This window comes from Cydia pomonella, chromosome 2 (assembly GCF_033807575.1).
Source record: "Cydia pomonella isolate Wapato2018A chromosome 2, ilCydPomo1, whole genome shotgun sequence".
Lineage (NCBI taxonomy): Eukaryota > Metazoa > Arthropoda > Insecta > Lepidoptera > Tortricidae > Cydia > Cydia pomonella.
In genome coordinates this window covers 36,959,794-36,985,517 of record NC_084704.1, presented here as the reverse complement: position 1 = coordinate 36,985,517, position 25,724 = coordinate 36,959,794, and the positions used below count along the sequence as shown (strand labels likewise).

General features: G+C 37.1%; 1 protein-coding gene and 1 long non-coding RNA gene across 2 annotated transcripts; both read left to right on the top strand.

Moving 5' to 3' along the window:
* The first annotated feature begins 11,104 nt into the window (after positions 1-11,104).
* On the top strand, positions 11,105-25,282 carry LOC133515572 (juvenile hormone esterase-like). The gene is made up of 5 exons (XM_061848139.1): positions 11,105-11,158; positions 13,159-13,253; positions 21,181-21,316; positions 22,145-23,439; positions 25,078-25,282. Exons 2-5 carry the CDS (start codon positions 13,186-13,188, stop codon positions 25,238-25,240), a joined length of 1,662 nt encoding a protein of 553 aa, XP_061704123.1. The 5' UTR covers positions 11,105-11,158; positions 13,159-13,185; the 3' UTR covers positions 25,241-25,282.
* On the top strand, positions 16,268-18,268 carry LOC133515502 (uncharacterized). The gene is made up of 2 exons (XR_009799040.1): positions 16,268-16,668; positions 17,688-18,268. It is a non-coding gene; the product is annotated as an uncharacterized LOC133515502 (long non-coding RNA).
* Positions 25,283-25,724: the final 442 nt, after the last annotated feature.

The following is a 25,724-nucleotide window of genomic DNA, read 5'->3' as shown; positions in this document are numbered from 1 at the left end:
ATGAAATATGAATTAATTAATACTAATACTATTAGTATTATGCTTTTCAAACAAAGAGACGTTTTTAAGGAATATTAGTATAAGGATATAGTTTAGTAATTGTCTTAGATTTAGCACAAAAAGTAAACGTACGATTATGGTACTGTCTGGTAACGATGTTGCCATAAGAGCGCTTTCAGACTATAATTTACTTAAGTAATGTACAGTAATGCACATATAAACCAAGTTATTGCAGTTTTAACCCTTTGAATGCCAATAACTTTTAAAAGGGAAGAATAGCTTTGCGATCCTAGCGAAATGACGGTACTTTTTAACGGGAGAAAACGTTTTCTACTAACTAAATCTTAACAAATCACTTTTATTTTGATGTTGATCGCTTCAGCATAATATATTCTAGGTTTATAAGTTTCGCTTTAAAAAAATTGTTTTTTTATGCAAATTTTGAAAAAAGGGAAAACATTAACCTCGTTTTTCATTGTGTTTCTTACTAAACAATGACGGAGAATGGAAAATATTTAGAAGTGGAAAAACGTTTTCCCTTTTTAGGGTTCCGTAGTCAACTAGGAATAGTTTCGCCATGTCCGGCTATCTGTCTGTCTGTCCGAGGTGTCGTCAAGCTCACCATACTTATTAACCTATCGAATGAGCTAATGGTTTTACGGATACTGGAAAGCGATATGTAAATGTACTACATACCTATACGAGGCCTGGATGTTAGTGAGATGACGATATGAGTTGTGCTGGTGTCCGACTTTATTACCTACATATAACATGAGTATCACATGATTATCCACCTGGTTTCTTGAGCTTAATAGTCGCCTCCAAACCTCCCCTTATAGCGACCCCTTTCCTCACACAAAGTTTACCTTAAGTTCATATTAGCCTCACTGGATCACTGTTCACTCTGAGTACTGATAACGTTGGTCACAATATACTAGAGACACATCATTATTCTAATAACACCATAAGAACGTTCTTGACTTGATCTAAAAGCAAATATCACTGCCCCGTCGATCTGTTCGCACACAACCTCCTTTTTCCTACTGTCGTTCTCATCTACCCTCTCACCTTCCCTCAAAAAATCCCAATAACCTCGAAGCGGTTACTTAAGTTAAACGTGACTACTAGCGCCATCTACTCCATGACGTTGGCAAATATTAGCGGGTTCGCAATACGTTGGCGACACTCCCGCCCAGAAAGAAAATGCTACTCTTAATTGAAATTAGATGTCTATAGGCAAACATATAAATAAATCAACAACACTTTAACAATGTGTTTTCTCGAACCGCATGGTTCACCCTTTGCGTCGTGAATCGGCACGGCCTGAGACTTTGTGCAATTTCTGATGACGTTACAGAAATGTGCTGAGACACTGCGTTTCTGAGATCGATCCAATCGTGCATCTGGTCTGAGTTGAGTTGTGATTGTGAGTGATCTGTCTTGAGCTGATAAAGAACAGGATTCTGAGTCTGGTCTGAGCATTCATCAATGTTTGTGCTGAGCCAAATAATAACAGGATCCTAAGACTGATCTGAATACTGATCAATTTCCGTGCTAAACTGATTGAAAGCAGGATTCTGAAACTGGTGTGAGCGTCCATCGATGTCTGAGCTAAGCTGAGTGGGATCACGGCTGCGACCTGTCATATTTGGTCCATTACTGGTCTCTCCGTCAACCCATGACCAATGTTATTTCTTACACTCCAGCGCGTACGGTTCTCGATTGCTCCGAGCAGTCTCTAGTTGCAATTTAGGTCACGAGAAGAGACCGCGTCATGCGGCCCATGTGTCAGAGAGTGGCAATGCGATCTGATATCAAATATCGGTATTATTAAACAGTGAGAGCTCCGTTCGCGATAGGTTTATCCCATCTGTAACTACCATCTGTGATTCGCTCTGTCACTTTGTCACTTTGCTCTTTTGACATCGTTATTAACATAATAACCTATTTCACCACTTCAAGTGTCACAACTATTACTACAGCAGACGTAAACAACTGTAACTGTTTTGAACACTGCGACGACCGCGAGAACGAAAAGAACATACGTTTTTTATATGCAATGATAGTTACCACACAGACAAATGCGGCCATCTTATCCGAACGGGTGTATGTAACCTAAATTCCCACTACTTCTCTTTACTGAATATTACTCGCAGTAATCTACTATGTTAAGTATTCGCTTTAAATCTATTCGCTTATCCATTAAGGCCACTGTTGACATGTCCATCTCTGGGTGCACCCACTTCATGTCCGGCAGCCCTCCCCAGCCAAGGGAGAATCACGCTATTTTTATATAATCACAAATCAGAATGTAAAATAGAATCTATTTACAACTCGACCACACTCCTTTTTTTATGCTAATTGGACATTCAACAGACTTGTCAAATCAGGCTCCCACTTCGAACCGTCAAATCCAAAACAAGTGATGTGATATTCAAGGCACCTTTTCTTACCGTTCATTTCGATTTATCAAGCAGATATTGAGTCAAAATGAACTCTGTTTTTTTTGTTTGCAAAGTGGTTTTTATTCTTCTTATCATTCTCTGGTGCGTTTATATCGCGCCTGGTGTGAAATAATCTAGTTTAAATAGGTATGTTGGGACAGTCAAGTTGTCAGCAACAGTTTTAAAAGTATTATATCGCGTCCGTGATTTTATTCACGTCGATTTACGCATAAACATTTTTGCCACACTTTATTCTGTCTAAATTGAGCTACACTGATACCGCCTTTGGGGGGTGGATGCTGGCGAGTACCTCGGTATTAATTCAACGCATTCAAAATGCTTTTCTTTTCTGTTTCTTGCCGTTCTCACATCACACCATTTTTAAACCGTTATAACCTATTAAATATGTCTGCCAGACCTACCTTACACTTTGCATCATTGCTTTTTGGAGTCATTCGCGATTAACAGCCGTCTTATCTATTTGAAAAACTTAAGATTTCGAAGGGTCATATACGTGGTGTCCTCAGGCTTAACGGCACGCAACACAGTAAGTCCGCTTTTCGTGGCAGCTTTCGATATGTTTACTCTTTGATTACATCCCCGTGCACATGCATCAGTCCTGCTAAGGATGGTAGAAACAGCAATACATATACTGTACATCCGAGGTACCGATCCATCTTCCTCATTCCGATCAGATCTTAAATTAAGCAAAATATCGCCAGCCTTCCGCACCACAGTGTTTTAACTGCTGTGTCCATCAAATTGACCCAATCTGTTTCTTTTATTCACGAATAATCACTTCACAACTTTAACAACCATGCGAGACATATAGATGGGTACTCAGTAGCAAATTCTCAACGTGTGCCAATTAATAAAGAATACAGTGGGTGCGGCGTATACTCTTTAAGGCTTTGCGCTTTATTGACTTCGCATTCGCAAAGGCTTTTGATTTCTTTAACTGGAGTTAAATGTTCAGAGTTATGAGAAATGGGGATACCGTAACACGTAATCCTTTTATAGTTGAACGAGGAGTGCAACTGTTCACTGAGATCTGTGAATAGACAATGAGTATAGGAAGGTTGTGAGGGTGATGTCCAAGTTGGTGGCCAACTAATCAATAAACTCAGTTTTGCAGATGACATGACTATATTAGGTTAAGTGTCCGTGGAAAATGAATTTCGGTTCTGCTACAAAAGATTGGGTATGCCAGTAATGAGTCCATTTTCAGGATGCAGATCCATACCTTATGATCAATAGAAATGAGACGAAGATGATGCATGTCGATCTTCCTTGTAAAATTAAGAGAATCAATGAATTGCACGATCTTGAGGCAAGTTGTTGGTTTACTTGGTATTTTAAATAAGTGATGATGGCATCTGCGACTAAAAGGTGATCAGAAGAGCTCATGTGGCCAAAGCTGCGGTGAAACGACTCGCCAGGATATGCATATGGAATAACATAAAACAAGGATCAGACTAATGCGGGCGCCTTGGTTTCTCGATCATATTCTTTACATGTCCGAAACCTAGACCATTGAAACTGAAACCCATCATAGGACAGATGCATTTGAGATATGATGCTGGCGAAGAAAGCTTGAACGTTACTACGGTGCAACTGCTTCAACTCTTGACAAACTCGACATCACCGAGGTTATCCACTGTTAGTACCCATAGCGTTCTTAGTTTCTTCGGCTATCGAGGCCGAACCAAGAAAGGAAGAGCCAAGGAAGCGTAGGGATGGACGTATGGTCACACGTCGTTGGGCGAACAGAATAACATTAAAGATAAATCCACATTACAGGCTAGCATACACCGCCCAAGAAAGAGCGGCTTCGAGTGCACTGGTGAAGAACCACACAGGACAGGTGTCCACAGTGACTTATGACGATACGGCAACGAATAAGACTTTGATAAATCTGTCTTGTGACTATTGCTACTGTAGGAGTCGTACATAAAACAAAATAGATGATATTATATCTGAATTACTTCTGTCATTACATTTATTAAAATAACACAATACTTGAGAAATTCTGATCTTATTCAGAAATGTATCCACCATGGTCTTCTACCGCCTTTGTAATTATTACTATGAGTATGAAGGTTGAAGGTACTTAATATGTACATCTACGACGAGTAGACTCGATTGAGTTGGCGACATCAATTAACATCTACTGCTCGATTCCACTTTCATTTAACAAAATTAAAATAGTTTTGCATGGCTAGTGACTATTCTTTAAATTATCTACCACTCCCTTACCTGTTTTTGTTGGAATAAAATACATAATAAAGAAACCACTAGCCCATTCAATTAGTATGCAATTCATTTGAAGTCTTCTCAATAATAATATATTTTAATATTTTTAACCCTAGGTTTGGGTCATCGCATGTACATGACATAGATACATACACAATTCAGAAGTTAAGTTAATATTTATCTAATTAGTTTATATCAAATCGCTAATCTGTGACTGTCCACACTATGAATCAATGGTTGAATAATAATAGGAAGTCCTTATACCTATAGGGTATGGCTTAGGTGCAAACATATATATTATAATAGCCTGGTGGCTTATAGTAAACAGTTTTGCGTTTGCAATTTACTGTTATACAAGTTGATATTTATTGATTCTCTGATGACAATCTCTAGATTGGAATGTTAATTGGGATTGAATCAAGATACTGTGCTGAGTTACATGAACAGAAAAAGTAAGTGAATATTATTTAAACATAATATTTATATTCGGCAGTTCTTTATTCGTTTACAATCCTTTTAACCGTTTATTTTTTAGGACAGCAATATCATGCATGCCAACTGTTAAATCTAGCGAGAGCCCCATATTGGCAGTTTGGGTCTCAATGATGGTCCTGGTCCTTTGAGTTTGGGTAGCCATGTACATATTATGACATCAAATTGTAATCTGATTTCAAGTGCCTCCTGCATTTTCATTAAGGCACGTTACAGGTTACTACATCTAAATGATACCTATAACTTCTAAGAAACCAACCCGTACCAATACCTTACAACTGTAACAACAAACAACAATGAGGCAAGTCATTCCTTAACATCTCTTATGTTATGAGTGGTTCTAGTCCTTCAAACGAAGTGAAAGGGTTGATTTCGAATTTTGAATTACACGCAATGCGAATGCTTCTGATTTTAGCTTAGTGAAGATATGGATGCGCAAAACATACGATTATAATAGCCTAGTTTGGTTGTTTGGAAGATGTCGCTCTTCAGCGATAAGACCGCTTGTTGTGCACCATAGTTTGAGTTATGTGCTTAATCTGTATGTTATTTTCGTTTTTATATTGGTGAGCAACAAAGAATATTTGTACTGTATTATTTTATTAATCTTGATAAAATAAATTTTGTTTCATTCTAAGAGAATATTTATGGATCATATAAGTATATCGAACGAATGTTAAATCTGGTTTCTACCTAATACGTTAAACATGATACATTCGTTTTCTAAAAAGACACGCAGTATAAATTGTTTCCATCCACCACGCACACTTGCGCACACGACGAGTCAAATCAGGGCTGAGCTGATAATTTGTGATAAAGCGGATATTCTGCAAGCAATGCGTGTTATACAAAAGCATCATTCATAAGAGATTATGGTCCTTTTCACAAAATGTTATAAACACCAATATAACTAGATCCCGAAGTTACAGAAAATATACCAAATCGGGGGTCAGACCTAAACTGGTTTGTAAGCAACAACAGTCGGCAAATAAACTTTAAATTTGATACTATTAACTATAACAACTATTCCGCCAAACAGAACAATGAATGAGAGATTTTGATTCTTATTATTTTAATATTAAAATGTTAATTATTTTGTTAATGAATTGTTGATCAACAGCATGATTTGAATCTGTGATAAAGTCGCTGTTTGAAAGGATGTATCCTGGGTCACAACACAAATTGACCAGCAAATTTTAATTCAAAATGTCGTAAATGTTTATTAGTGCATGATTTTATTTAATTTATATCAAAGATTGGTCAGGCAACTAAATCTAAACACGTAGGTAAAGTACCTTGTCCCCTACATAATCAAATATAAATATCAAAATTAACATAACGTATAGGTACCTAAATATAGATTATAGTTAAACCTCTTGTTTAACTTAAACTTAGGTTTGAGCAGTTTGACCTGTTAGGTATGAGCAGGTATGGTAATGGCACCATTCATTAGACATTTAAGAGAACAATTGGATAATTGCTGACACTTCACCGATAATTGAAAAATTTCTACCGCTTTGGGCGTTAAAATTTGAGTTGAATGTCCTTTCACCTTTTATTATTTTCGACATGTTTAATGAAATATGTAGTTAGGTACTTGGTTTCAATATAATGAAATGTGAGACTTAAGAGTTCTAAGGCTCTTGTTGAAGGTAAAATGTTACTAAGTCAGTGTTTAAAAACTGATGATAAATACTTGTTTTATAGGATTTATAGTAAACACGAATTACGAATGTTTACTGAGACTTACCTGATTCATAAATGATTACTGATTACCTTTTATTATTCAGTAGAGATAACTATATTTTCTGATGTGACAATCTTTGCCACTCTCTCATTCTTTTAACATAGAAATGTTGAATCTGTTTAGTAACGTCACATATAATCATGAGCGTAAAAGTAAAATCTTGAGCGTTGCGAGTGTTTCAAGGCACGTGAGTTGAAAACAAACTTTGCTGCTCTGGTAAAACATAAACATTTTTATCACATCAATTATTGTCAAATACTGGTTCTAAAACATAAAAATTTAAATATTTATATCATTCAAAACCATAACATGAAATTCCATTCCATTCCACTGCTTATAGCTGCTATAGGGCTAATAAACACACTGTTTTCAAAGATTAAAGAGAGCTTTTTAATTCAGACTACCCTTTGTCGCAAAATATTAATAATCGTGAAAGTATGTATTTATATATCTGCTTTTTATAAACTATATTATGATACCTACTGACACTTGCAATCTCTTGTATATCAAAGAGCAAGAATGTTCAGTTAAAATGTATGTAGGTACTCACTCAATTGCCTATGTGCTCAGGTGAACCACTAACATTCGCCTGCTGAATACCTTTTTGGTAGAAATAATATAAATATGGGCTTCATGGTTGAAATAAAACATTAGGGTAAAGGCACGTATTACCGTGGTAGTTAAGGAACTTTTCAAAAGAGATCCAAAAATTAAGGGTATCAATGCTGTCTAACAGCCAGGAATTTTTTTTTTCATCAGAGCATTTAATGAACTTTCCGTTTCACACGTTTTTGGATTCATTTTGGGTTATTATATGTATTAAAATATTTTTTGAAGCCAAAATGACCAAATCTTCTATTACCGTGGCAAGGGACAGGGTGTGATTCTATTATCGCGAATTGAGCTTTCATTACCGAGGGTACAATTGGCATGATTTTTCTGCACTCGTTAACAGAAACCAAACTCAAAATTCGAAACCTAATACCGAGGGTTAAAACAATAATAACGACGTGGGTTCTGTATATTATTTTTGTGTCATTAAGTTTAATAATGACACAGAAATAAAAAATAAAACTATAGAAGTATGTTTAAAAATAAGAGATATATTCGAAGAGATTATAATTACACTTTGGCACAATCAAATACTATTAAATAGTTAACTTACCAAGTACCCACGAGTACCTGTATAACAAGTTATAAGTTGAATGTTTTACATGTAAAACAACAAAAATTATTGTTAGTAAAGTTTTACTAAGGACGTATATGACAAATAGGCCTGCCTGTTATTAAATAAAGTAATTTTTAAATGCTATAAAGATTGATAAGAGTTTGTCTTACTGACATAATTAGCTGCACAAAAAAAACAAGTAAGTAACATTTTCTCATAAGGCACAGCGTAAATTATAGTCGAAATTTTATAAGCTGGACGTTTACCACCTGAGTGAAAGTTTACCACAGTGAAATGGTAAACGTCCACATTATAAAATTTCGACTATATATAAAAACATGAAATTTTTTAATTCTCATATTTTTGATAAGGTAATTAAGTTAAATAAAGTCTCTCACATATTATGTGTTATAATTTACCCGTTTATAACTAACAAATCACAGTACTTTTCTTATTGCTGATTCTTATAGCTAAAAAAAAAAAATCATGTCTGAGATTTTGGACTACTGTATAAATAAAATTATATAAAAAAAAATCTAATCTGAATTGTCCGGCAGTTGGGTACCCTTCCTTGTCTGTCAGAGTAATAACTGAATCAGAAAACAGAAGAATTTAAATCTGATAATGATAACTGAAGTCTAAATTTTATCAACGAAATCTGTACTTGCGGTACCCTAAATGCGATATTTCAATACAATACCAAATAGTCACTCGGTAATAGATAACTCTTTAAGAGCCTATTACCGACCCATTCGATATTTCTCTGGGTTGGTAATAGACTTCTATACATTCTATTACCGAGGGTAATCTGATCATACCATCGGTAATAGGCTTAATTTGGAGTTTAATTAAACCTAATTCCGACCCATAAAAAGAATAAAACACAGATGTTTTTTCAAATCAAATCAAACACGTATATTACAAGCTTCTTGTAAAGACAAAATCACATAACTGGCAATTAAATTTTAGGTTTTAACTCAAAATAAAAAAAAAGTTGACAGATTAAGGGTTCCCATAGAAACAAGGAAATCGGTGCTGAAGTTTTTGTTAAAAATTAAGGGTTAGTTGAATACTTTCCATACCACGGAAATAGCTCTTTAATAGTGTGAATAGATCAAGATTGGAATAAATAAAAGAAATTATAAAATTGATAATTTGTACCAAAACTAAAGAGTAAATAACAAAACTACCACTTTTTCTATTAACGTGGCATACCACGGAATTACTTACCACAGAAGTAATTGGCGCCTATCACCGCTGTATTTTATTTTCAATTTTAAACGTATTTCCCGGTCAAAAACTAAGTTAAAAGTAATTCAAAATCGTGTAGAAAATAATACACAACCTCTTAAAAGGCATTGCACTAGTTTATTTGCCATAACTATTACGTAAAACACTAAGTAAGATTGGAGTGCACTTACCTGTGGAGTCACGCGTCTGTATGGAACAACCGGTTCTTGCGCCGCCGTCGCACAAACTGACGAATCGCGAGTTTTTTGTTACACTCACACAAATGCACACTAATGGGCACGATAGACCAATGAATGAGCTTGTCTTGTGTATGCTTTATTTCTTAGAGAATAGATCTGTTTGCTTGCAAAATGCGTATTTGTAAACACCGCGGTGTTAGACGTCGATTTTGATACCCGCGTTAATAGCCGCCGTTACCCTAAATTGAATTAAATAAACCAAATATTGTAGCTCTTTAGTTGTACGCGCGTAAATAAATTGACTTTTCATATGTTAGAGATAAATATATGTTACTTTTGATGATGATAACAGTGCATGTGAATAAAAATTCCCAGCATGCTCCACCATGTCGTCAAGCTCACCATACTTATTAACCTATCGAATGAGCTAATGGTTTTACGGATACTGGAAAGCGATATGTAAATGTACTACATACCTATACGAGGCCTGGATGTTAGTGAGATGACGATATGAGTTGTGCTGGTGTCCGACTTTATTACCTACATATAACATGAGTATCACATGATTATCCACCTGGTTTCTTGAGCTTAATAGTCGCCTCCAAACCTCCCCTTATAGCGACCCCTTTCCTCACACAAAGTTTACCTTAAGTTCATATTAGCCTCACTGGATCACTGTTCACTCTGAGTACTGATAACGTTGGTCACAATATACTAGAGACACATCATTATTCTAATAACACCATAAGAACGTTCTTGACTTGATCTAAAAGCAAATATCACTGCCCCGTCGATCTGTTCGCACACAACCTCCTTTTTCCTACTGTCGTTCTCATCTACCCTCTCACCTTCCCTCAAAAAATCCCAATAACCTCGAAGCGGTTACTTAAGTTAAACGTGACTACTAGCGCCATCTACTCCATGACGTTGGCAAATATTAGCGGGTTCGCAATACGTTGGCGACACGAGGCTTTGCTCTGTGGTCGATAGTGCTTTTTATGTTTCAACCCTACAGTGTGGGATGTCGTTTGAAAGGTCTTTCAAAACTAATAGGGGTCTTCAACAAACATTTTTTGATAAAGTGAATATATTCGGAGATAATCGCTCCGAAAGAAAAAAAAATGTGTCCCCCATCCTCTAACTTTTGAACCATAGGTCAAAAAAATATGAAAAAAATCCAATCTTCCAGTCTAACTGAACTGGTTGCGACCAATCGCGCGCAAGGTGCTAACTCATCAACCAATCGCGTTGCGGCGTTAGAATGCACGATTGGCTCGAATTCGTGTGCGTGACACCGCTGTACTGGCCCCATTCTCTTTGCCCGTAAGGCCCGTCCTTAGATATATATAACAATGCTTTCAACCCTTGGTTAATAATCTATTAATAATGTGTCCTTAGTACAAAAGAGCGTAATGTTCGCGCAGACATCGAATAAATACGCAGAAAATATCCTAGTGTGAAAGGTTTTTAAAACAGTAAAGATAAGATTTTACCACCCGTACTAATTGTTCATGTTCGTAATGATAACACGATTACATCTAGACATCAGCTCCAAAGTATCATAGCATTTGTTCACGGACACACCTAGATGTTAATTTACCTGTTATTTTGAATTGTTTTACTGGTAAAATTCTAAACGTTATTCTGATTGGTCGAATCGTCTATAAGGAAAATAGGTTCTTGTTTTTGAGTGCAAACTTGGTTTATATTCATTTATTATAGTGTTAGTGTACTTAAGTAGAGTGAGTAAAAGAAACAGTTTCGTGTTGAGAAGTCAATTTTAATACAATAACACTTCAAATATTTTTTCACCTCAGCAGCTCGAACACTCCACAGGGAGTGACACAAGCTTTCGTCATAATGATGATGCCTTTCATTCTTGATGTTGAATTTTTTTAACATTTAATTTGTTCTCAGGACTGAGGTGAAAAGTTGTGTGTCACATACGAGAGCAAAGTTATTTTACATCTCGTGTCTTTGAGTCCTAAGTTAGAATCTTGAGCGTAGCAAGCAACACTCGCAAGAAAACCAACTTTCCTCTCTTGTTGCACAATAGTTATTTGTGCAACAAGAGAGCAAAGTTTGATATTTCTTCGAGTGCTTGTTTTGAGTCCCGTGCAAGCGAAAGATTCTATAAAATCTTGAGCGTAGTAAGGTACTCAAAAGCGCACGAGATGTAAATAACTTTGATCTCATGTAGTACACAAAAATTTTCACGTCAGTCAGCCATCAAAAAATACAACCTGAAAAAATTTAATTCAGACGGACGGATCACTATTTCACTCATGTTTTCTGAAGGTATTCTAACAATTAACTTTAATTACCGCAATAAAACAAAACGAAAGAAATTTCAATAAAATAATAAGAAAATAATGAATTAACGAACATCAATTGACAGTTCAATCGACAATTTAAAAAAAAAAAATAACTTTGTAAGATTCGGTCCGAATTGCGGATACTACTATTTGTCAACTATAGTAGAGATCGTTAAAAATAGTTAAGTAGAATTATTAACTGCGTAACAATTGCGTAAATTTGTATAAGTTCATTGTTTTGATTGTATAATAAAATACGTAAAATATGGTGTTTTTATTAAATTTTAAACTTTTATTTCATTAATTAATTATTACGAATGAAGACTCGTAGGGTGTTTTGGAACGATGCAGTCTGACTTATTTCTATTATAAACCGTCAATATATACCGTTGAATTAAGTATGCACTTTTTTTGTCTCTTTCTTTTTGCTAATGACGTGAAAGGGATAAAGACAAATATTTATCAAAATATGAATCCAAATATTTCGAACTTGTATTAAGCCCCGCACGTTGAAATGACATTCGAATCTAAAGGTCACTTGAATGTTATTTTGTCTCACTCGGTGAGCAAAATGCGATTTTGCTCACTGTTTTTAAGCAGCAAATTACCCTTGTTCGAGCTGCTGACGTGAAAATAACTATTTATACTTTCTACCAAACAGTGCTTAAATAGTACATTACCATTTGATGACCAGTTTGGGCTAGTGGGTAGTGACCCTGCCTACGAAGTTGATGGTCCCGGGTTCAAATCCTGGTAAGGGCATGTATTTGTGTGATGAACATGGATATTTGTTCCTGAGTCATGGGTGTTTTCTATGTATTTAAGTTTTTATAAATATTTATATATTATATATATCGTTGTCTAAGTACCCTCAACACAAGCCTTATTGAGCTTACTGTGGGACTTAGTCAATTTGTGTAATAATGTCCTATAATATTTATTTATTTATTTAAACTTTATTGCATAAAATATATACAATAATGTACAAATGGCGGACTTAATGCCAAATGGCATTCTCTACCAGTCAACCATAGGACCAAACAAAGACATGCCATGGTCTCATCGCTTACTCGCGCGATAATCGCGTAGTGGCGTCGGCGTCGTTCTAAAGCCGACCACTAACAGGCCGCCGGACGATATCGGCCTGTCAGTTAGAACAAAAATTGGACAGTTCCGAATAACTGTCAGGCCGATATCGTCCGGCGGACTGTTAGTCAGTTGTCGGCTTAATACAACTAACTATACTGCCGTCGACGCCTGAACCAGGAATGTGTAAATACGTTTTAATCTTTGTCTAAATCTCTTCCAGTCTGTTTACCGCGGGCCCTGAGTGAAAATGCATTGGCGGTCAATATGTTGCCCAGTATGCACGCCATCGGCTCCAACTTCGAAAAAAACATCGCAGTAAGTTATTTCACATTAATTGCGTAAATAAAATACCTATTTAAACCTGCCTAAGACCTATGTCCTACTGACGTCCAGTTTTTAGCGGGTACGGTTTTCTGCAGGATACCGTTTTAGTATCCTGCAGAAAACCGTACCCGTTTCGGAAAACCAACAGCTTAAGTAAACTAAAACTAGATTAACATAAATATGTATCAGAGAAGCCAATTACAGGTTTCAACAGACCGGATACAAAGGTAGGCATAGGCATTACAGGCCAGCACAAAATTAAAGACATTACACGTGCGACAGTATAACTAAAACTAAAAAAACTATTGTGGCGCAGTGATCCAAAGAGGGTCTTGGCCTCCAAAACGGGAGAACGCCACCTGTCCCGATCCTGTGCCAGTTCCTGCCAGTTATCGGCTTTGAGTTGGCGCAGATCCGCCTGTACACTGTCACTCCAGCGGTATCTGGGCCGACCCACTGGACGGCGACCAGTCGGTCGTCCCAAATAAGCTCTCTTAACACTCCGACAGTATACGTGCTAAATATCTTTGGAGTCGGCATTCGCACTATTTCCCCTCTGCCGAAACACATGCCCAACATAATCAGACCAAGTTAAGTCGGCATCGATTTTGATAGCCAAGCCTGTGCAAGTGTTAAGTAAAACGTCATAATTTCATAGATTTGACGTTTAAATAACACTTGCATTGCCTGGGCTGTCAAAATCGGTGCTAACTTATCTTGGTCTGACTCTATGTATTAGTCATCATTACAGATTAGATTTTGTATTTAGTGTAGTGAGTGGAAAGTGCGACTGTGTGCACGTTTTCCCCGCAAAAAATGTCAGAACGACGTGTCGGAAGCCGATGTTGCTCGAAGGCTTAGTATCGTTCACACGAGCATTCTGTTTGCGGGTTACTGCACGCCTACTAATAAGTTTTTGGCAAAAATTAAATTTTTGGTAGAAGCTTTTATCGCTAACTGTATTTTTTTGCAACAGGCAACTAATACTCATCGAGACAATTCTAAAAACCCCAAACACAATTAGGTTGCGTTGTTTTATCACAGAGTTCCTATGGCTACCTCCTGTCTCCATCATCAGATCAGCTTGATGGTACCATAATATTGCATTGTCACCCGACTTACATATGTATACAAATTTTCAGCTTCATCGGAAACCGGGAAGTGGGTCAAATTTAACTTGCAAGATTTGTCCCATACATACTAACAGGTAACATGGCAAGTTAAATATGAATGAATGATTATTTATTTATCAATAGTGGGTGTACAAGGAGGTCTTAACTATTTACAATATCCCAGGTAGCAAACTGACGTCAGTGACGCACAATTGACGTCATTTATAGGTCATAACAAGGTCAGTACTCTATTCGTCAAGAGTAGACGTTTCACTGACGTCTATTTAAGGTCATTATTAGGACGTACCATTTTGGACACAAAATTGACGTTTCACTGACGTCTATTTGGGGTCACTATCAGGACGTACTTTCTTTGTCACAAAATTGACGTTTCACTGACGTCTATATGGGGTCACTATCAGGACGTACCTTTTTAGTCACAAATTTGACGTTTTACCGACGTCTATTTGGGGTCACTATCAGGACGTACCTTTTAGTCACAAATTTGACGTTTTACTGACGTCTATTTGGGGACACTATCAGGACGTACTTTCTTTGTCACAAAATTGACGTTTCACTGACGTCTATTTGGGGTCACTATCAGGACGTACTTTCTTTGTCACAAAATTGACGTTTCACTGACGTCTATATGAGGTCACTATCAGGACGTACCTTTTTAGTCACAAATTTGACGTTTTACTGACGTCTATTTGGGGTCACTATCAGGACGTACCTTTTTAGTCACAGATTTGACGTTTTACTGACGTCTATTTGGGGACACTATCAGGACGTACTTTCTTTATCACAAAATTGACGTTTCACGTACGTCTATTTGGGGTCTCTATCAGGACGTACTTTCTTTGACACAAAATTTACGTTCCACTGACGTCTATTTGGAGTCACTATCGGGACGTACCTTTTTAGTCACAAAATTGACGTTTTACTGACGTCTATATGGGGTCACTATCAGGACGTACCTTTTTAGTCACAAATTTGACGTTTTACCGACGTCTATTTGGGGTCACTATCAGGACGTACCTTTTTAGTCACAAATTTGACGTTTTACTGACGTCTATTTGGGAACACTATCAGGACGTACTTTCTTTGTTTTAAAATTGACGTTTTATGACGTTTATTTGGGGTCACTATCAGGACATAGCAGCTTAGTCACAAAATTGACGCTTCACTGACGTCTATTTGGGGTCACTATGAGGACGTACCTTTTTAGTCACAAAATTGCCGTTCTATTGACGTCTGTATGGGGTCACTATCAGGACGTACCTTCTTAAGTCATTAAATTGACGTGTCACTGACGTCTAATTGGGGTTGTAATATAATGGTAATTGGGGAATCTTTTGTAAAAACAAGAGACTTGGCAACACTGCCGTGTTGAAACAGCGATTGCAGCGCCGCTACGCCCCGCCGCAGCGGCGTCACAATAACGTTATTAATTTTCGAACAACGAGTCAAAGACGTGCAGGCCTACCGCGAAAAACGAAATTCGCAAATTGAGGGGATCTTTCTCTTTTACTCTCACTAAGACGTCATTAGAGTGACAGAGAAAAATGCCCACAATTGACGAACCTGTTTCACTAAACGTGATTCTTAATATTAGCGTAGTAACTTCTTATAGAAATTTACATCTATTTGGGGTCTCTGTTAGTAGGACGTACCATTTTAGTCACAAAATTGACGTTCTATTGACGTCTATTTGGGGTTACTATCAAGACGTATGTAACCGACAAAATAACGCGTTTCGTTTCTTGATATCAATTTGTCAATCTTGTATTGTAAAATATTTATAAAGTAAAAAAAACATTTCCGTTTGTTTCGGTAACTCTAAAGTTGTTATACAGTATTTTTTTTATAGATTTTATAATTGATAACACCAAAACAAGCTTAAATTTGTTATTTTTAGAAACATCAGAAGTTGGAACGGAACGAAATTCTGACATTTTGATTGAAGTGTCATGTGTCATGTATCGTTTCCCTCCTTTTCCATTTGCCCGGTCTGTTGTATTGTATCGCGTCCGTGGGTGCTGTGCAATTCGAGACTCTTAAAGGTATATTTTAGTTTTATCACATGATAAACACATACTCAGTGATACAATTCAGTGATCAAGACGGCGGATCAATATCCATTGTAAAGTATCAGTGGATTACGCCAAGGCGTCGGGAGCTATTTTGGCCACCCGTCAAGGGATCTAAAGGTTTTGAAAAGGTGTTGGCGGATACCAAAACACCGGATGAGAAATGGAAACGATACGCCATCCATAGAGTTTTTTGTGAGACTGGTACGTATATATTTATTTTAAGAACCACGTGGATTTTGCTATTGGTAAGTCACGTACTTAGAGGTATGGTATCTGGATGCAATATTTCTTGATTTACCAAGAGCTTACTAATGTTGGTGGAAGTTTCCGTTTTCTGTGATTGTTCAGTTTTTCGAAGATAAAATATGTAGAGTCATTGCGTTAATTTCCGTACAGATTATCAATTAATGTAATTGATTTTTAATTTTCTATTTGCGAAATATAATTTTATGTAAATAGATTGATATATTGTTTTGACATTAATGATTGCAATAGGTACGTACAAATTTGTGCAGCAAAGTACGTTTATATTCAAATTTCGTCAAGTGGACGAAAACTAGTGCCGGACAAAAACCAACACACCTACATATAGGTAGTATTCTTGTTGGTATATTGAGTAAAATATATTACGTTACTGTAGGTAATGTCATTGTCACAGCAGTGTTATGGATTTATTCGGATTTGTTATAGTATCTTGTAAGTTTACATATTCAGCAGTAATCTTAATTACAAACAGTATAGCAATAATTTAGTGAAGTTCTGGGTAAAACTTATTACCGGGTAAAAAAAATATTTTCGATTAGTTTAGCGATACACAGACAAAGAGACAGAAACATTTACAACAAACACAAACAAAAATTACAAAACTTTTTTATGGTAAGGCAAAATAAAATAAGAAGAATAATTATGAAATGTACAAATTAGGTACTAAATCTTTGTCAAAAGTTGGATTCTATCGATATAACCCCTACAACTTGGGGGAACTGGACTTGGTCCTATCAACCTGACGTCAGAATGGCTGACCACTTTATTTTCAATATTTTAAGTTAAGTACAAATTTTTCGATGTCAGGTACCAAATAGTACAAAAAATTGACACTCAACGAATTGTACACAGAAAAATTGGTTTTTATACGATTTCAGAGAAATACCAACCCGTTATTTTATGATCTGCAGTATAGTTAAGTTTGTGAATGTTTTTGTAATAAGAAATATTTACAGGTAGCCTACTTCAAGAGCCTTGGTGGACAGGGCGTTAAGAACAAAGTATCTAGAGTTATGAAAGTTGCATTATCTGACTCTATGGCAAGCAAGTACAACTTTTACGGTAAAAGATCAGACAAGAAGCCATTTGCAGAACTACGTCTCCGGGCGTGTGCAAAACCATTCGATGTAGAAGGAACCCACCATCAATTACAATGTCACTACCAGCAAGCTTGTTGTGGATCAGACACTGGTGAAAACAAATTCGGATTTTAGAAGAAATTCAAAGTGGCGGCCGTGTTTACAATCTTTGACTACGAATTCATATAAGGGTATCTTTCGGATCCTCAGATGTAATTTGTTATCGTGACTAGATCAAATTTTCCGTCGGACGTACCGTTTTTGAACTACAAGAAAAAAACTTAAAAATAGCAAAAAAAGTTCTACAACTTCTGGAATGGAGCAAACTCGGATTACACAAATTTAGGATCAAATAAACGTATTAAGACGATTTGACTGGCCTCTTAAAATACTTAAAAAGTACCTTGTTAATATGTAGTTTATATGTTATTATTAAACTACTAGTTCCTTGATGTACATTTGGGGTTTTTTATTTTTCTTGCCCCCGTTCAGCATCGCGTCGCATGCAATTGACAAATAGTCGTCATTGGAAAGTAATGGTTGCTTAATGATAATGAGTTTAGTTAATAAATTGGCAAAATATTTCGTATGTGCAATATATCAATTGAATCTTCAATAAACGAATGATAACTGGCTTAAATTGAAGTCCCATTGACGTCTATTGTATTTGCCAATTGAACGTCATTTTGTCGTTAATAGGACTTCTTTTGAAGACGTCGTAGTATCTTGCATACATCACAGCAGGGTAATAACGTAATACTGCGTACGTACGTTAGGACGATCCAAATGTCATTCATTGTGTAGAAAAATTACATTTGGATCGCCTCAACGTACATACGAAATTTTACGTAATTGCCCTACAGGAGACGTCTATATTACGTTACTAAAAGACGTCCTACTAACGACGTTAAAAGACGTCCATATTACGTTACTATTGAACGTCCTACCAACGACGTTGGGAGACGTCTATATTACGTTACTAAAAGACGTCCTACTAACGACGTTAAAAGACGTCCATATTACGTTACTATTGAACGTCCTACCAACGACGTTGGAAGACGTCTATATTACGTTACTAAAAGACGTCCTACTAACGACGTTAAAAGACGTCCATATTACGTTACTATTGAAGGTCCTACCAACGACGTTGGAAAAAGTCCATATTACGTTACTATTAGACGTCCTACCAACGACGTTGGTAGACGTCCATATTACGTTACTATTAGACGTCCAATACGACGTCGTTAGAGACGTCGTGAGGCTATGACATATGTTCGTCATTACGAACGTCTGTACGACGAAAGTAGCGACGTCATTAACGTCTGAAATGACCGTGAATGGACGTCGTGACGACGAAAATTTGCTACCTGGGATGTACCTTCATATGATCTCCACATTGTGCCTACAAACTGGCATACAAATATTATTTAACTAGCCTAATTACATGCAAATAATATTATAATTAACTTATCTATTAAGGAACTCGCCCACAGTGTAGAAACATAAAAAAAACATAATAAAGCTTGTAAAAACGTAGTAGTAGGAAAGAGCTCTAAAATCACCGATTTCTTAATAACTTTCTGTCAGATTCGTTATTTTATAACTTTACCAAACTGGATGCACAGAAAACTAATGTGATCACTACTGAGTCTGTCCGTCAGTCACAACCGATTTTTATTAATTTGTAAAGACTATTGTGCTAAAAGTGTATAATGGGAAACTCGAAGCGCTTAGAGCTCACAACATGGCATATGGATATCTCTAATAATAGTAGCTAAGGGTGCCTAAACACTACAATCTTAGACAATTATTTAATTAATCTGCTTGGGATTTTGGCAATACGTTTAACAGATAAGATAAGAACCAATCGTACTGAATAGCCGTAATATTATTTGGCGGATCTAAGCATTAAAATCATAAAAATAAGTAATTACGACGACCTTTAGACTTGCAAGGAAGGGTACCCAACTGTCCGACTCCGATTTGATTCATTTTGATATATGTTATAGAGTAGTCTAAAATAACGGACACGTATTTTTTTTTTAGCTGCCCAAACTCAACCTATTGGGAGAAATTGTCCTCCAAAGTACTAAAAAGTTACTAAATCTTCTAACTCCTATAGAAAGTGATGCTCAAGCAACTTGCTAGTTAATGGCTTGTTTGAGTATATGTTTGAGAGCAGGAAAAAATAATGTACACGTGTTTTGTTATATCTGCTTAAACTCAAGTTTTCCTAAAAAAACACCCGTCTTTATGTGTAACTATAATGATAAGATATTATAAAACTTCGAATGTCGATTTTTTTAGGAAAAAATGAGCCGTTATAACAAAACACGTGCTCATTATTTTTTGCTGCTTTCAAACATATACTCAAACCAGCCATTAACTAGCAAGTGTTGGCTGTTGGGTGTTGGCTGAATTTAGATAGCTGCAAAAGTAACGCACGTGTCGATATCTGTAGCTAAAAAAACTTAGTTTTTATAATGAAGGCCCCGTGTTCTTCTCTCACTCACACTGAGCGTATTAACACTATTAACCGTGAACGAGGTGCATGTTGCATGCTCGGGACCGCGGATCATGTTTTTGAATTTTAAAAATCAGGATTCAAATAAAGTCAATTGCTAATGAAATTTTTGGTAACCGTATTGTGATATAACATTTCAAACTTTCGCGTTTTGAACACATTTTAAAACATATTTAAACCCGGGTCTATCGCGGATTTATTTAAAGGTATTTTATACAGTCGTGACATAATACAGAGCTTTTCAGTCGAGTACCGTGTTTAGGCAACGAAGCTTGCTGAATGCTTAAGTATCTCAGTAGACAACAATTTAGACATAAACGCGCGGGGCGAGCGTCGCGCCCGTGCCTGTTAAGTCTTTTCTATGAGAGAGAGCGCGGCGGCACGTGATTGATCAATATTTTTTATAGTCGACTTTATAGCGTATCGAAATGAAATCTTATAGTTGAGTGGGAGCCCATACATATACGAAATCAACCATTACAGTCCGAGTAGATAAAAAATGTTTTTAAACCGAATTGCGAGAAAAAACCTTTAAGTATGATTTTTCAAAAACTTTGCTTTCTGAAACTACGGCACCTTAGTTTAAGGCCTTAAATAATTTAGCAAAAGCAAAAGGCTTTTCATGCAGCCAGCTAAATTCAGCTAAGTATGTCTAAATACCTACCTCTTTATCATCGATTCTCAGCCGTCAAACCACGCGCATGTCATTTACTCGCCTCGCGACAGCCGCAACAAAAATAGTAAACAGCTGATCACGTTGGCACCAAACCAGAAACCTTTAACAGCAGAAATACCTATTTTTAACTCCGTCCGTGCTTAGTTGAATCGGGTCAGTGTCAATTTCAGGGTGGTGAAAATGGCGGTGGTGAAAACGCAGTATGGAGTGCTGCAGGGCTGCGTGTGTGAAGGCACGGAAGGCAGCTATGTTGCGTTCAAGGGCATCCCATACGCTAAGCCGCCAATTGGCGCCCTCAGATTCAAGGTAAAGTTTTACGTTGTACTGTTTGAGCAAAAATGTATTGGTCAAGTGAGTTTATGTTCCCTTCTCACAGTTCGTAAATTAAGTTGCCTAGTTACATATCTAATCCATTACGTACGTGTTTTTGTTTTATGTCGGTTCTGCTTAGGCGTGTTGTGGGTGATGCAAAGAATGTGTGATGTTACATTTTTGATAAATAGCTTGATTAAACTTGAACGAGTGATTTTTTTGTATCTTTTGAAGTGCTGGATTTATTGTAAGGGTTGGTGTTAAAATTTATAATTTTCATAATGGATCGGTAACTTTACATGGCATACTAACCTTACCTAACCTAACCTAATATTACGCTTGCCAAAATGCATGTCTATAGCTACCTACTGAAGATTATTTCAGTTTACATGACCCATAGGTCATTACTCATAATAATCATGGGTCATTAGTCATAGCTCTTACGACTAAGTTAGGATCTGGGTCAGCATGGCCACAATCCTATTGGACATTGCTAGAGGGACGTATGCTTTATGTCCATACATCCGGGTTTTGGTGCGGGAATTATTACAGTTTCGGCGGAAAGAAAGAAAACAGAAGTTAAAAAAAAACTATTTAATTCCACAGACAATTCCAGATATTTTCGGCAACTTTCCTGACTTTTTGGAAGCTTTGTGCATCCATATATCGGATCGGCCGCAGTGCTCATAAATATCTGAACAGGCACTAGCGCTGTGACAATATAAAGGAATATTCCGATATTTGTGAGCACCTTGGCCGCCCCGATGTATCCGGTGGCGACTGTACCATGAAAGATAGTAAAATGAATAGTTATTCTTCCAGGCTCCTGAACCCCCAGAGCCATGGGAAGATATTCGCGATGCTACAAGCCACGGCCCCGTCTGCCCGCAATACAACGAGCGCCTCGAACGCATCGACCTCGGCAGCGAGGACTGCCTCTACCTCAACGTCTACACCAAGACCCTCACGCCCCCCCACCCCCTCCCCGTCATGGTCTGGATACACGGCGGCGGCTTCTACACCGGCTCGGGAAACTCAGACTTCTACGGACCTGACTTCTTCATGGCACATGATGTTATACTCGTCACCTTTAACTACAGACTAGAGGTGCTAGGGTTTCTATGCTTGGAAACTGAAGAGGTCCCTGGCAATGCTGGTCTTAAAGACCAAGTAGCAGCTTTAAAATGGGTGAAGCAAAATATTGCCGCTTTCGGCGGTGACCCGAACAATGTAACTATATTCGGATGCAGCGCGGGAGCGGCTTCCGCATCCCTACATCTAGTATCAAAAATGAGTCAAGGATTATTCAATAAAGCAATCTGCCAAAGCGGCGTGTGTTTGAACGAGTGGGGTTACACGTTATATGGTCGGAAAAGAGCGTTTCAGCTAGGAAAGCGACTAGGTCTAGAAACAGAGGACCCGCAAGAATTATTAGAATTTTTAAGAACTGTACCTGCCTCGTCTTTAATAAGTATTCAGTTACCGTTTATAGAATCAGGATTGAGTGACATCGCTGATGGTATTCTGTTCGGTCCTGTGATTGAAAAGTCTGAACTCAATGTAGAAAAGTTTATAACAGATCTCCCTCCAGACTTGGTGAAATATGGGAAATTAGCTAATGTCCCAGTCATAGTTGGTTACACATCTGGAGAAGGTATTGAAATAGCTAGAAAATTACCGACTTTGATGCCGTTTTTACCCGTTCCTGGAGCAGTTGTCCCACGAGAATTGAAGCTGAAATGGGAAACTGATAAAATACATGCATCAGATAAGAAAATTAGGAAAATATACTTTGATGGGAATGAAGTAACACCAGAAATGTTGCAGGAGGTAACTAATCTCGAAACGGATAGAATGTTTTCGTACAACATACGTAGATATGCTCGGTATCACTGCTTGTACAATACAGAGCCGGTATATTTATACAAATTCACACCAGAGACTGAAAGGAACTATACAAAGAAGCTGTATAAGATGGAGAGTGTTAAAGGCGTGTGTCATTCTGAGGACCTGCATTATCTATTCCATGTGACATGTCTGGACATACCGTTGACGGACGAGTCGAGGGGTGTTATACGACAAGTAGTAAAGCTGTGGACAAACTTTGCGAAAACGGGGTAAGTACTACAGCTCCAGTTTAAAATACAACGGCCAATGTACAAATGTCGCTATCCACTAATGTTGGCATGTGGCTAACAGATATCTACAAGTGTACGTCCTTATAGTGCCCGAGTAGGAAATGAAATCTCGAGCGAATTTTCGAGATTCAATCTCGTTGGCAGGAATCTCGATTTTTGCACTGGGTATTGTGATCTTGGACTATGCTCAAACAAGGTTGAAAGATTGACGCGTGTGAATTGTTTTGTTTACACGTGTAATTCATGTTCATTAGACAGTGCTACGACTGACCAGTCCTAAAGACATACCTACAAATCGTTAGGTACTAAGTTCTTTGCGGAAAATTCGGATGAACTTAGCGTATTTTATAATAAGTTACTATTCAAATGTTGAAAATATAACAGAGTACTTACCCTAAACAGGTAGTAAAGCCTGACCAGTCATATAATATATTATGATCACGCGCCATATTGCGGAATTTCATTGGAACAAAATTTTTCATACTAAACTGAACTATCACCCTGTACATGAGAATAAAAGCGCCCTCTTGACAATGGTCGTATATTTCTGGTCGGGCTTTACCTACAAATGTATTTTTGATCAAAATACACCCAAGGCCAAAAGTATGAAAACAAGGTTGTTTTCTTTAATATCTCATGTATTCATGTTTCTGTCTTTGTTTTATAATTGTAACCTAAAATTTACATTAAGCAACCACAAAAGGTTAAAAATACTCGCTAAATGTCAAAACATCCTAAAATATTATCAAAAAGATAAAAAAAAATTAGGAAAAAAGTAACATAATTATACCCTTTTAATCGCTTTGAAAAATATTGAACTGACAAATATTATAGCCACAACTTGAATAATTTACTTTTAAAATGTTCTACTATTATATTTACCATTTTGTTTCTAATGATTAGTATATATTACATCACTTAAAAAATCACACTTTTCTATTTAAATATAAGCTTGTTTCTATACTTTTGGCCGGGAGTGTAACTCATTTTCATTAACTTTGTCAAATCTCGTTGTCTCGAAGTCTCGATCTTGAAAGTCTGACGGTCGAAATCTCGAAACACCCTATCTCGATTTAGATTTTTCGCGCGAGATCTCGAATCGCCATTCTTTGTTTTATATTGCAATGCCTATGCCCGAGCGATTTGCTCGAGACGCTGTAACGACGCATTCGCCAGATCTGTACTGTCATTACAATTTGCCTACCTACCTACCCTAATTTGCCAACTTTCCTACCTAGAACATACGACTGAAAGCAACTAGTATTTAAGCATACCCCGCGCGGCAGTGACCGTATGAATTACCGTTGAATGTCATTTTGATGACTGGTCTAATAATCATTAGATATTGCACATCGGTCTATGGAAAGAGACTGATAATTTCGGCTTCGTTGGGCGTTGTCCCACACTACCCACGTGACGTTTGATAAGTTATTTTAATTAAATGTCAGACAGCACAACTTTGAAAGAATAAGGATCAAAGTCGAATGGCGTTCTAAAAGTTTAAATCACGTGTCGAAAGATGGCAGTAAATGTACTGTGGCTACAAAATTTTCTTTCACAATCCATCTCTTCCAAATTCTCTTTGGCAGTAAGTTAAATTTCTTATTTACTTTTCAGGAAACCCACGACGGATAATTTCACAGAATGGAAACCGTTTTTCGAAACAGAACGCAATTGCTGCATAATAGGAGCCAAACTCAGCTGCACCCAAGACGTAGATGGCGAACATATGAAATTCTGGGACGACATCTATGGAGAAACTAAGATAAAAAGACTGTAACTGATGTTATATTAAATCTTATTGCAGGTTTGTTTTACGAAATGTCTGAAATTATTTAATAGGGAATATTATTGCAATGTTCTGCCGCCAGAGTGCAGCACTAGCACCTTTCGTAAACCATAGAGTAACTTATACATACTGTGCCTTAAACTGTTTTATACATACTGTGCCGTAAACTGTTTGAAGAACATTATTGTAACCTAAAAAAACCGGTTTATACGATGCAACGGCCGGTCGGCCTGGTGGTATGCCACGTAAACATAGACACCGACATAGAAAAAAACCGGTTTTTATTATTGTTCTAAACCGGTTAATTTGACGCGAACTGTTCTCATAAAACCGGTTTGGTTTCCGAGCCTTGGTTGTACTTCTATATCAGTGTTCCGAAAAGTTGAACTGCAACTCGTGGTACATAACTGCAAAGGACCGTACAGTCAGGCCAAGCTAACTCTGCAGCGATTTTAAAAGAACAGCTTGTTCAAGT